This window comes from Macaca mulatta, chromosome 5 (genome assembly GCF_049350105.2).
Source record: "Macaca mulatta isolate MMU2019108-1 chromosome 5, T2T-MMU8v2.0, whole genome shotgun sequence".
In the NCBI taxonomy this organism is placed as follows: domain Eukaryota; kingdom Metazoa; phylum Chordata; class Mammalia; order Primates; family Cercopithecidae; genus Macaca; species Macaca mulatta.
The window spans coordinates 109,719,193-109,733,459 of NC_133410.1; the positions used below are offsets into that span (position 1 = coordinate 109,719,193).

Below are 14,267 nucleotides of genomic sequence, written 5' to 3' on the forward strand. Positions count from 1 at the left end.
AACAGCTCTAAAGTGAAAACATACATAGTGGAGATCCCTGCCTTCTCTCCTCTCTTCCTTTCCTTTCTTTCTTTCTTTTTTTTTTTTCTACTTCCCATCCTTCTCAAACAGACGCCAGTCAGCAATATAGATATGCTTATGCTTGCTTGGTGTCCTTGATTATAAATAGTCCAAACATCAGGAAGCTAAAATCAAGGTGATTATGTAACTCCTAAAGATGGAAGTTGTCAAAATACATCACAACAAAACAAATTTTAAAAGGCTATTTTAAATACAAGATTCCATCTTCACTAAACTGCCCCTTAGATCACTAAGATAATTTAGCATGAAAAATCAACTTAGATAATCATACGTTAAAAAGCTGCCACCGGCAGCTTATTAGTTCTAAAGCTTTCCAAAAAACCTCAACCAACTTGACACTTTGATCTCACGTGTCAAAAAACTGGTCAAGGTTGATCAGTTAGCTTTTATCAGAAGAATTTGCTCCTGATGGATTGGCAGCTATAAATATATGGTATTTTTAGAACAGTGATACAATGAAAAATAATATCATAATTATGTATTTATAAAGTGTTGATTTTCTACAAACTAGAGGTTTAGCAATGGTTGCTAGAAGAAATAATTACATTTCTAAAAGAAATAAAAAATGCATGGAGATAATATCAATCAAATGAGCTAATGAAAAATCATGACCCTATTATCTTAATGAATGCAGTATAGTGTTATAAATGCCCTTACACTTACATCTTCATCACGTAGGATGAATGACAAATAGAAAGACAAAGAACTGATAAATTACTGTCTCCCTAACAGAGTCTGATATGTGAATCCCATGTCCCTTTCTCACTTATTACAGATGCCTTTCATTAGTGAGTTCATATATTCCAATAATCCATCCAAAAATATTCATAATTATGGGAAGACAATAACATTGCCATTTTCACGGTCATGTTATAGTATTTTTAGTGTACTGAGTACAGTAATTATTTATTAAAAGTAACACGAAAACAGGAATAAAATACTTATATGTACAAAGTAGCATGGTATGATTTCTACCTAACATTTAATAATACACATGCACATTGTCCCTGCATTAACATAGTGGTAAACAATAAATACTAACAGTAGGTAATATAAGAACACTGAGAAAAGTAGGAAAGTCTTCATGGATAAAAATTCTTGGCCCAGAAAACTTTAAACATTAAGGAAAGGTATGCCTGTCAGCGAGTCCACCTCCTGGGCTGTCAGATTCACTGCTCACAAATTCCCCTCCTAAAATTCCTTTTCCTAGGAACGCTCCTATAAATGGAGTAATGCAATTTTTAAATGTCAGAGGACTGGAGAGCGCCGGGGTTCTTTTTGATTCCGTCAGATTATTGCATGTCAGCTGGACATCACTTTACTGGGACAGATGACTGGTGTAGAGGCCAGCAGCAGGTATGGAAGTCGGGACTGATTCTGCAGGACTTTCTCCTTTTCCACCCTTGGAGCAAGGAAGCTGAAGATGAAGCCTGTGAGCAACAACAACAACAAAGTTCAGATTCCAAGAAAGCGAAGAAGAAATAGAGATGCTGGGGGAGTCCATCTCTTAGTAAGAAATGGTTGTCACTAGCTACATTTTTTCCACCTAGTAGAATCACTTGACTGTCTCTCAAGCACTTCAAACTTGACATATCTGAAAAGAAAAGCACTGTTTTCTTTCCCAAACCTGTTCCCCTCACTCCACTATCTCAATCTTCAGTATTTCCTCCATAATGCATTCAGAAACCCAGGATGGGAGTGTGGATATTGTCTATAGTCCTTCTCTTCCTCATTCCCCACTGGCCACATCCAGTCAATCACCACTTCATGAAATTTTTAACCTCCAGACATTTTTCTCTATTCTATTCTGCCTCTTCATCTTCCTCCATACTGCGGCTCCCTAGCTTAAGCCTTTATCTTTTTCCAGCGGAATATTGCAATAGCCTCTGACTTCTCTGCTTCTGGTCTTGCTCTTCTTGAATGAGTCTTCCACCTTAAACACACACTGGTGTATATCAAGCATAAATCTCATATTCCTCTTCTGCTTGAAGTCCTTAACTGTACTCTATCACTAATGCGGTACAGTTCAAGATCTGTTGCTTGGGGTGACAATGTGAGTAACTAAGAAATTTATGGGCAACTTTAAAGCTTTGCTGCTGTCTACTCATCAGGAAGAAGGATGAATAGGCATCAGAAGAAAGAATGAAGGAATACCATTTGCCACTTCTTCACAGGAAAGATAGCCAAGCCTTTGGTTTAGTATTTTGCATTTTTCTCTGCAGTGTAGGAACAACTTTCAGTATTGGTCTATAAAAGAGCAAGAGATGGAGAATTCTGTGTCCCAAGTAGGAAACGGGCAGTGGCCCAACCTGTCAGGGATTAGATGGTGTTGTGTTGCTGATGGCAGTGCTGTTGGTTTGCTAGGGTCTGGGGAGAGCATGATATGGTGTGTGTGGTGGAGTGTGGGGAGTGGTACTAGTGGCGGAGACCTGTAATCAACTCTTTTCTGGTTTGGTTGGTGAAGGCAAGTCCTTTGATAGGGATGGCTGAACTGTTGCTTTACATGGGGGAACGTTGGACATTGGCTGCCATGGCCTGCAGGTAGCAGCTACAGGTATCCACGTCAAGTCTTAGGATAAGGAAATGATTGTAGAACAGGATATCTGTGACTTCCTCCCAGAGCATTTATGTCTGATAGGTGGTTGAGCACATGCCAGAGCATGGTGTAGCTTAAGTACCATGATTTGAAGAATGATTGCAGACAAGGCCTCTCTTTCAATTATTGAACTAGTTTTTTAGGCATATTTTATATCCAAGGTAAAGTGAGGGGTTCCTCAAAATGATAAATGACTTCTTTTTTTATTTTTATCTTCTTTTCTTTAAACTTTTATTTTAGGTTCATGGGTATATGTACAGGTTTGTTATATAGGTAAACTGCATGTCGTGGGTTTTTTTGTGCAGATTATTTTACCCATGTAATAAGCATAGTATTTTTTCGATCCTCACCCTCCTCCCACCCTCCACCCTCAAGAAAGCCCTGGTGTCTGTTGTTCCCTTATTTGTGGATAGACTTTTGATGTCACTAGTGAATGAAGAAAGTTAGTACTTCATTCTAGCCTCATGCAATCCTTTATGATTTACCTTGGGAAACAAGGCTTCCTGTGATCTAGTACCCTCTACTACTTGAGCCTTATTTCCCAGTCAGAGGTCAACACTTCTCAAGCTGTTTATAGTGAAGAACAATGTTGGTTTCTAACAATATCTATTCAGCTACAAACAGACATTTTAAAAAATACAATAACATGAATGTTGCAGCAGTATCAGATTGCTATAATAATTTTTAAAGTTTTATGATTTCTTTCATATACCATTCAGTTTCACAATTCTTTTCCTGTTTGTACATGCTATTCCCTGTGCCTGGAAAATTGTTCCTCTCTTCACCTAGGCCACTATCTTTTTTTTTTTTCTTCTCTTTCTCTACGTTTTGGCTCAAATACCATCTCTAAGAAATTTGCCATCAAACTTCACGGTATCATGTCTGTCTTCACATAACACTGTGTTGTCATTTACCATATTATACTACAATTGTTTTTCTTATCTGTGTTTCTTTCCACTTCTATAAGCTTCTTGAGAACTGCAACCATGCAAAGCCCTCTTTATATCTGGGCTAGTACTTGACAAGGAGTAAGGTCTCCGTCACTTTTTGTTCCACTGAGCCATACTCCTCCATAGATGAGTTTTCAAGTGAAGTCAAGAGTTTGTAGCGTAGTTCAACTGGTAAACATCTGCGTTTGTGCTAATAGGATAATGCTCATGATTGATACTCTTTCAATTATTTTCTCAAAGATCAGCAAACCTAAATAAGAACAAACTCTAGTTTCATCAGCATGCATTTCACATCGACAGTCTCTCTCAAAAAATAAATCTTGCTTCATTAATGATTCTTTACGTCCATACCAATATCAGTCTTTGCTTTTAATGGCTATTTTATAATAAGATTTCATAATAGGTTTCTTTAACGCTACTGACAACAATTTATAAACAATCAGAATGGCCATAGGAGAAAAGACCATGGTTTTATAGATGTGGAACACAGTGTAGAGCACTATTAAGAAATTCATTCAGGGTTATAGAACATGATCATAATATACAATTGGCCTTCCATATCTGTGGGTTCTATGTCCACAGACTCAACCAATTTGAATTAAAAATATTAAAAAACAGTAAAAATTAATAATACATTAATAAAAATAATACAAATAAAATATAGTATAACAACTATTTATATAGCATTTACATTGTATTAGGTATTACAAATAATCTAGAGATAGTTTAAAGTACTACATGAGAGAATTTATATAGGTTATATGCAAACACTATGCAGTTTTATTTACATCAGGGACTTGAGCAATCACAGATTTTGGTATCTCCAGGCCTTTTGAAATCAATCTTCCACCTCTGTGAATACAGAGCAGCAATTGTAAATCTCCTTTATTTATGATGTTTTCCTTTTAGCTTGTGTTATTTCATTTTAAAATGAAAGAAAAATAAATGAAAAACACATTAAGCTCATCTGGAAGTTCACAAAGATACTCTTAGATTATCAGGGCACCATCTAGAAAATTACAGATGTACCAGGGAATTGTATCTTGGAGAAAAATGGAAATAGCTAACAATCCACATTGCTGAGGGTTTGTGGGAACGGACTTTCATCCAAGCTACTAGACTTTCTAACACCATAGTTCTTCACTGGTCTGAAACCCCCTTCACTCTTCAGCCTTCCAAAGTGTCTTGGAACAGAAGGAAGATGAGACCTACTGGTGAGGGAGCAACCAGGTAGCAGCAGATTCCTCCTTGACAACAGCGCAGAGTTGGTCATAGAACAGTTAAATGGCTATCTGTTCAATTCTAAAATTGTTATTTTTCCCTTTTAATTTTATATCTTAGGCATGCTTTCATGTTATTAAAAATTATTTTGAGAATTATTTTTACTCATTATATAATGTCACTGTGCAAAGTATAATTTATTTTATAATTTCCATATCATTAAACATTTAAGCTGCTTCTACACGTTTGCTGCCACCCTCTTGTATATGATTTCATGCTCCCACAAGGTAAAGCTTTGCAGAAGGCAAGGTTTATAGCTCATAAATGTTTCAAAATTCCTGTCTGCCCTGCCAAATCACATTAAACGTAATACTGTGAACAAAATAGATTATTAATATATGAAGCAACAAGCATTAAATATATCTAGAATATTGTTTTGGGATGGAAATTTTTAACATAGGCGATTATTTCTGTAATACTGTTTGCTGTTGCATGAGAGTTCAAGACTTTTTACTTCTTTCTCGAAATCTTCTAGGTTTGATGAATTCATTTCTATATATTCTGAATCTCCAAGTTGATATCTAATTTCAAGTTGACAACCTAGACAGTAGTTACTCTTTGGGTATTAAATTCAAAGTACAGTGATAGAAATATCTTAAAGAAAAAAGTGAGACAGACAATAGAATTGACAGATGTCAAGCTTGTTTCTTCCCATTACTTTCTGATCTTTACTCTTCAGAACATCATTATATAATTTCAAAATTACAAAGAGGAGTAACAAAAGTTATTTAGCTTTTCAAATCAAAAGCCTTGGAATCAGAGGCTCGGAATATTTTTTTAAAGTACAAAAATGGAAAGGAATGGGAGTTGAACAAAAATTACTTTTATTAAGCTAGTTTGAAAGTCAACACTGTTTCTTGCCTTCTATACACTTTTTCTTTCTTTCTCTCCCCCCCCTCCTCCAACTGCAGAAGACTTGCTTTCTCCAAGTTGATCAATTAGTTACTAATATTTGAACATTTTGGTAATTTAGAAAACAACCCTTTACTAGCCACTGGGTTGCAAAGCAACCATAGCAAGTATGGAAGGAAGCTTTCCATATATCAGCTAGGGTTGAACAACGTATCTCATCCCCAGCTTCTCAAACTTTGCACCTGGAAGTGTCCATTGCATAGGATGGACAAACTTCCAGATTCCTTTTTTTCTCCTTTAAAACTTTTATTTTAGTTTCAAGGGGTACATCTGGAGCTTGGTTACATGGGTAATTGCATGCCATAGGGATTTGGCGTTCAGAAAATTTTGTCACCCAGGTAATTAGCATAATAGCCAATAGGTAGTTTCAAAGTACTCACTCCCATTCCACCCTCCCGCTTCGAGTAGGTCCTGGTGTCTATTGTTCCCTGCTTTGTGCCTGTGTGCATTCAGTGCTTGGCACCCACTTAGACATGAGAAGATACAGTATTTGGTTTTCTGTCTTCAGTAACTTCAATTAGAATAACGGACTCCAGGTTCATCCATGTTATTGCAAAGGAAACAATCCGGTTCTCTTATATGGCTGCATAGTATTCAATAGTGTATGCGTACCACATTTTCTTTAACTAGTCCACCATTGATGGGCATCTAGGTTGATGGGCATCTAGGTTCATTCCATGTCTTTCTTATATTAGACAGTTCTGTGATGAACATACATGTGCATGTGATTTGACAGTAAAACAATTTGTATTTCTTTGGTCTATATCTAGTAATGGGACTGCTGGGTTGAAATGTAGTTCTGTTTTAAGTTCTTTGAGAAATCTCCAGGCTGTTTCCACAGTGATTGAACTAATTTACATTCTCACCAGCAGGGTATAAGCATTCCCTTTTCTCTACAACCTGACCAGCATCTGTGACTTCTTAACTTTTTATGGTCGCCATTCTGACTGATATGAGATGGCATCTCATTATAGTTTTGATTTGCATTTCTCAAATGATTAGTGATGTTAGGCACTTTTGCATATGCTTGTTGGTCCTGTGTATGTCTTATTTTGAGAATGTGCATTCATGTCCTTTGCCCATTTTTTAATGGGGTTGTTTTTTACTCTTTCATTTGTTTAAATTCCTTATAGATTCTGGATATTATATCTTCATCGGATGCATAGTTCATGAAAATTTTCTCCCATTTTCTAAGTCGTCTGTGTACTCTGTTGATAGTTTCTTAGGCTGTGCAGAAGCTCTTTAGTTTAGCTAGGCCTCGTTAGTTTTTGGTTTTGTTTCTATTGCTTTTGGAGTCTTCATCATGAAGACTGATGTCCAGAATGGTATTTCCTAGGTATTCTTCTAGAGAGTTTACAGTTTTTGTTTTACATTCAAGTCTTTAATCCATCTTAGTTGATTTTTGTATATGATAAAAGGTAAGGATCCAGTTTTAATCTTCTGCATATGGCTAGCCAGTTTTCCCAGCACTATTCATTGACTAGAAAGTCCTTTCCCCATTGCTTGTTATTGTCAGCTTTGTTGAAGATGAGATAGTTGTGTGTGGCATTATTTCAAAGTTCTCTAACTTGTTTCGTTGACCTATGTGTCTGTTTTTGTACCAGTATCATACTATACTGGTTACTGTAGCCTTGTAGTATCATTTGTCATACTGTGCTAGTTACTGTAGCCTTGTAGTGCCATTTGAAGTTGTATGTGTGTGGCATTATTTCAGGGTTTTCGAACTCGTTTCATTGATCTACCTGTCTGTTTTTGTACCAGTATCATACTGTATTAATTACTGTAGTCTTGTAGTATCATTTGAAGTTGGGTAGTGTAATGTCTCCAGCTTTGTTCTTTTTGCCTAGGATTGCTTTAGCTATTTGGGCTCTCTTTTGGATCCAAATGAATTTCAGAATAGGTTTTTTCTAATTCTGTGAAAATTGTCATTGGTAGTTTGATAGAGAATAACATTGATTGTGCAGATTGCTTTGAAGAGTATGGCCTTTTTAAACAATATGATTCTTCCAATGGAATATATTTCCATTGGTTCATGTCATTTCTGATTTCTTTTGTCATGTTTTATACTTCTCATTATAGAGATCTTTTGCCTTCCTGGTTAATTGTATTCCTAGGTATTTTATTATTTTTGTGGCTCCTGTGAATCGGATTGCATTCTTGATTTGTCTCTCAACTTGGATGTTGTTGGTGTATAGAAATGCCACTGAATTTTGTACATCGATTTTGTATCCCAAAACTTTGCTGAAGTTGTTTATCAGAGCTAGGAGCCCTTGGGAAAAGACTACGGGGTTTTCTAGGTATAGAATCATATAATCTATGAAGACAGATAGTTTGACTTCTTCTCTTCTTATTTGAATGCCTTTTATTTCTTCTCTTGCCTGACTGCTCTGGCTATGACTCCCAGTGCCATATGAATATGAGTGGTGAAATGGGCATCCATGTCTTGTTACAGTTTTCCTGGGAACACTTCCAGATGCTTCTTCCCATTCAGTCTGATGTTGGCTGTGGGTTTGTCATAGATGGATCTTATCATTTTGAGGTATGTTTCTTCAATGCCTAGATTGTTGAGGGGTTTTAACATGAAAAGCTGTTAAATTTTATCACAAGCCTTTTCTGTCTGCATTTATTAAGATGAACATGGAATTTGTGTTTTGAGTTCTGTTTACATAATGAATTGCACTTATTGATTTGTATATGTTGACTCAACCTTGCATCTCAGGGATGAAGCTTTCTTGATCATGGTGGATTAGCTTTATGACATGCTTCTGGTGTTCACTTTACTAGTATTTTGTTGAGAACTTTTATCTATGTTCATCAGAGATATTGGCCTGAAGTTTGCTTTATTCATTGTGTTTCTGCAGGTTTCATGGTATCAGTGTGACATTAGCTACATAGAAAGAGTTAGGGAGGAGTTTATTCTCAATTTTTTGGAATTGTTTCAGTAGGATTGGTACCAGCTCTTCCTTATACACCTGGTAGAATTCAGCTGTGAATCTGTCTTGTCCAGGGCTTTTTCTGGTTGGTAGGTTTTTTTATTACTGAGTCCATTTTGGAATGCGTTATTGGTCTGTTCAGGTTTTCAGTTTATTACTGGTTCAATCTTGGGAGGTTGTGTTTTTCCAGGAACTTACCTATTTCTTTTATGTTTTCTGGTTTGGGTACATAGAAATGTTTGTAATAGTCTCTGGATTTTTTGTTTGTTTGTTTTTTGTATTTCTATGGGGTTAGTGGTAATATCCACTATCATTTCTGATAGCATTTATTTGGATCTTCTCTCTTTTCTTTTTAAGTCTAGCTAACAGTCTATCAGTCCTATTTATTCTTCCAAAAGGCAAACTTTTGGTTTTGTTGATCTTTTGCATAGTTTTTATCATCTCCATTTCACTCAATTCATCTCTGATTTTGGTTATTTTTCTTTTGCTAGCTGTGGGATTAGTTTGTTATTTGTTTAGTTCCTCTAGGTGTGATGTTAGATTGTCAATTTGAGATCTTTCTAATTGTTTGATATAGGCATTTAGTGCTATTAATTTTCATCTTAACACTGTTGTAGCTGTATCTAGAGATTTTGGTATGTTGTATCTTTGTTTTCACTAATTTTAAAGAATTTCATGATTTCTGCTTTAATTTCATTGTTTACACAAAAGTCATTCAGGAGCAGATTGTTTAATTTCCATTGAATTGCAGGGTTTTTAAAAATCGTCTTGGTATTGATTTCTATTCTTATTGTGCTGTGGTCTGAGAATGTGGTTGATATGATTTTGGCTTTTCTGAAATTATTGAGAATTAGTTTCTGACTGAACATGTAGTCAATTTTAGAGTATGTGTCATGCATGGATGAAAAGGATTTATATTCTGCTTTTGTTGAGTGGACTTTTCTGTAGATGCATGTTAGTTCTATTTTGTCAATTGTCAAATGTAGGTCCCAAACATCTTTGTTAGTAATCTATCTTGATGATCTCTCCAATATCATCAGTGGAGTGTTGAAATCTACTATTATTGTGTGGTTACCTAAGTCTCTTTGTAAGACTAAAAGACTGTTTTGTAAATCTAGGTGCCCTAGTGTTGGGTGCATATATTTAGGATAGTTAAGTCTTTTTGTTGAGTTGAACCCTTTATCACTGCCTTTCTTTGTCCTTTTTGATCATTTTTGGTTTAAAGTCTCTTTTGTCTGAAATAAGAATAGAAACCCCTGCTCTTGCTTGTTTGTTTGTTTTCTATTTGCTTGATAAATCTTTCTCCAACACTTTACTCTGAGACTGTAGGCGTCCTTGAATGTGAGATGCGTCTCTGAAAGACAGCATACACTTGGGTCTTACTTCTTTATCCAATTTGCCACTTGATGCCTTTTAAATGGAGTGTTTAGCCCACTAACATTCAAGGTTAATATTAATATGTGTGGATTTTATCCTGTCATTCTATTGTTACCTGGTTTTATGTAGACATGATTGTGATTTTGCTTTATAGCGGCAATGTTGTGTGTACTTTAGTGTGTTTTTGTAGTAGCCAGTAATGGTCCTTTCTTTCCATATTCAGAACTCCTTATGAACCTCTTGAAAACTAGGTCTGGTGGTAATGAATTCCCTTAGTATTTGCTTGTCTGAAAAGGATTTTATTTCTGCTTTGTTTATGTGGTCTAGTTTGGCTGAATATGAAATTCTTTGTTGGAATTTCTTCTCTTTAAGGATGCTGAATATAGGCCCCCAGTCTCTTCTAGCTTATAGAGTTTTGTCTGAAAGGTCCAGTGTTAGCCATTGATGGGGTTCCCTCTGCAGGTGACCTGCCCATTCTCCCTAGCTACCTTTAATATTTTTCTTTTCACATTGACCTTGGAACATCTGATGACTATGTGTCTTGGGGATGGTTGTCTTATATAGTATCTTGCAGGGGTTCTCTGAATTTCCTGAATTTGAATATCAACCTCTCTAGCTAAGTTGGGGACATTTTCATGGACAATATCCTCAAATATGTTTTCCAAACTGCTTGCTTTCTCTCCTTGTCTTTCAGGGATGCCAGTGAGTCATAAGTTTTGCCTCTTTACATAATCTCATGTTTCCTGGAGATTTGCTCATTTTTGAAAATTCTGTTTTCTTTATTTTTATCTGACTATGTTAATGTGAAGAACTAGTCTTTGAGTTCTGAGATTCTTTCGTTGACTTGATCTATTCTGCTGTTAATACTTCTGATGTGTTAAGAAATTCTTGTGGTGAGTTTTTCAGCTCTATCAGATTAATTTTTTTCTTTCTTAAAATGGCTATTTGATCTTTCATCCCTTGTATGGTTTTGTTGAATTCCTTAGATTCCTTGGAATGGGTTTCAGTCTTCTGATTCTCAATGATCTTCATTGCCATCCAGATTCTGAATTCTATTTCTGTAATTTCATCCATCTTTTTTCTAGTTAAGAATCATTGCAGAGCAACCAGTTCAGTCATTTGGAGGTAAGGAGGCAATCTGGCTTTTAGAATTTCAGGAGTTCTTGAGCTGGTTCTTTCTCACCTATGTGGGGTGATGTTTCTTTAATTGTAGCATAATTTGAGTATAGTGGGTTTCATTCCTATATGTTTTCAGAGGGCTGAGGCTTTGTGCAGGGTCTTCATTTGCAGTTGATTTCTTGTCCTTGGTTTTGCAGAGGACTATATTACCAAAGTATTTTGGTGTTGAAGTTTGGTTTGCAATTCAACAGATAGTGCTTAAACATAATGGCTGGTAGATAGACTCTTAACCAGCCATGCAGCCCCTCTGTGTTTCCTCACATTTGTAGCCATGCTCCCCCTCAGTGCTCTGAGAGTGTGTGATCCTCTCCCACTCAAGTGCTGGTCGTAGATCTCAGCTTAGCACTCCCAGACTGTGCACTGCAGGCCTGAGACAAGCTTGGGATTTTTTCTCTCCCCCAAGCTTGGTCACAGCAGGGGCAGAGACCTTGGCTTGCCACTCAGAGCCACTGCCTATTAGACTAATCAGCTGGGAAAAGGTGATTGTATTGCAGGCCCAAGCTGGGGGCTCATGACTGGTGAAGAGCAGGAGGGCAGGGAGAGGCAGGCTTGCCTCTTTTCCAGAGGGCACTGCAGCATGCTGAGAGTGCACAAATTCCAAGATTCCTAATCCATCCCTAATTACTGGCTAGAGGGGGATAAAATCCTGATACTGACACATGTGTTTGGATGGCACTCCTCTGTCTTTGTCTTCTGCTCCTGGGCAGACAAGCACAGCAGGTACCATTTATTCTACAAGAAATTTCTGAGTGTCTGTAACAGCACAGGGTTGGTAGTTAGGCAGTAGACCTAGGCCATGAATACAATATTTCTCATCGTGGACACTTTACCTAGAGTGACTACCATTGTGATCAGGCCAATTCTGGAGATGTATTTATTTTATTTTATTTCTTATTGTTAGTTGCCGAAGGGTCGATTCTTCTACAAGTTTTATAAAACCTCAAAAAGTAAGTGACAACACTTAATTGATACTTCTTGTAACAATTAAGTTAAAGTCAGAAGAGCATTTCCTTACTCAGTTCTGGGAAAGTAAAAGGCAATCCCATACCAACTGGGAGAGTTAATTCCAAGGCAGGTTTAACATTGACCTGGGCTCTTTACTAAAATAAGAAATGTACCTGCCTTGAGCTTACTCCTGGTCATGACATGGAATATACTTTTGAGAAATTTCCATTTTTTATTGATTCACAATTATTGTAGTAAGATTGATCATTTGTATCTGATTTTGTCACGCTATCTGGAGGGCTCTGTCCCTTGGCTGGTTACACAGCAAGACTATGTCTACATGACCAGCTGAGTAAAAGGAAACCTGGCTGAAACTGAATTTTAGGTCATCTTTTTGAAGGTGTTTTTTCCACACATCCATGGTTTCTAGACCCAGAGAGAAGAGAGAAAATGTATTCTGGTATGGTCCTTATAGAGAGAGGGCAGTTGGACCCTTCATCTAGCTTCTCTGAACCCATTTCCCTGAACCAGACTGTGGCCGTGATACACACCTTTACTGTAACGCAGTTTCTATGCTTTATCATTTTCTTGCAATAAACTGCAAATTTGCAAGCACTGTCACTTGGATCCTGCCAGTCTTTGTTAGCAACAGAAGTCTGTCTAAGCGCCACAGTTAGTGTGTGCTTACTGATCTAGGTAGGCAGACTGGATTTACAAGGAAACATTAACAACAGGCAGAAAGAACAAATTGTATCATTCCTTAGATAGGCAAGAGAATTGGACAAATCGTCTACAACCACCAGGTCATGCATTTTTTGGCAATTTTTGTTAGAGTTTGTTTTTAGACAAATAAATAATGAATGATAATTGCACTGACACAAACCATTAACTTTTCAGCTTTTGAAATTCTTTAAAAACAATCTAAACTGCACCAGGCTAACAAAACAGATATTAATGATTGTCTCCGTGAATGAAATAGGGAAACTTACATAATTATTGCCTAGGTGTGGGGAGAATTCCTCAAGCTGTCAGTTCTTGGTTTTTCCTTGTGCAGAGTGCTCACCTGAGAACAGAAGATATGTTTTGATCTATAAGCTCAGAGACTGAGTAAGGATGAAAACAAAGTTTCCTAGCTTTTTTCTCTTTTTCAAGGAAAGTTCAATTTTCCTGCAAGAATGTCATTAGAGCCACCGTTTGCCTCTTGGTATTGTCTAGAAATTAGTCACCAAAATATATGAGCTTTGACAAACCATCATCTGTTTTCACTCCAAAGTAGCAATATGAAGTCCTGGGTGGGATAGGTCAGGGGGCAGTGGGTGTGGGAGATGTGAGTTGGGAGATAATAACATCAAAGAAACCCTGGGGAATGAGTATTGATGTTTCCTTGTTACATGACCTGGCGCTGCCTAAGCAAGCCCATATCATGTATTTAAAGTGCCATTTTATCAGGAAGACATTCTAGGGTCCTTCTGTTTAAATAATTCAGTGAGGGTTTTGTGAAAATGAATTTATAGGCCAAATGAACACTTGGGTGATATACAGAGCAGCGCAGGTGCCATTACTCAAAATCCCAGTGCTATTCCACCATCCGATATACACAGAAATATTAACCTAGGATGATGGCAAGTTGAGAGGCTCCAAGTATTTTTTCCATGATAGTGGATTCATTACCAACATATTTTGCATTACTTCTGTCTTTTAGGTAGAACTGAGTATCAACGTCAGTCACACAATATAAAAGCAATATAGGTCAAAATCTCCAGCTTTTAGAATAAATTTCATCATTTTGCTCCAGCTTTTATTTGCCAGTTGTTAGGAAATCTGTCCTCTGGGGACTCTGAGGATGTCACCTGTTACTTGTATCAACATGGCAATAACAAATAGTGCCAGAGACCTCTGAGGAGAACAAACTCAAGAATCCTCTTCAAGAGCTCCTTTGGTTCTATGCTCTGAGAAATGTTGGGCATAGTGCTGCAGCACTCCCAGACCCTGCTCCAAGGTAATCTTTTGCTA

At 37.0% G+C, this 14,267-nt stretch overlaps 1 protein-coding gene across 2 annotated transcripts in view; it reads right to left on the minus strand.

Moving 5' to 3' along the window:
* Window positions 1-959: 959 nt before the first annotated feature.
* Window positions 960-14,267, minus strand: part of EMCN (endomucin) — a 117,482-nt gene continuing 104,174 nt past the window's right edge. For both annotated transcript variants that reach the window (XM_078002689.1, XM_001108331.5), the window contains 2 exons: window positions 13,244-13,317; window positions 960-1,511 (listed from right to left, as the gene is read on the minus strand). In XM_078002689.1, coding sequence (XP_077858815.1) covers window positions 13,283-13,317 — 35 coding nt within the window. In that variant the 3' untranslated portion in view covers window positions 960-1,511; window positions 13,244-13,282. The remainder of the gene's footprint in view (window positions 1,512-13,243; window positions 13,318-14,267) is intronic.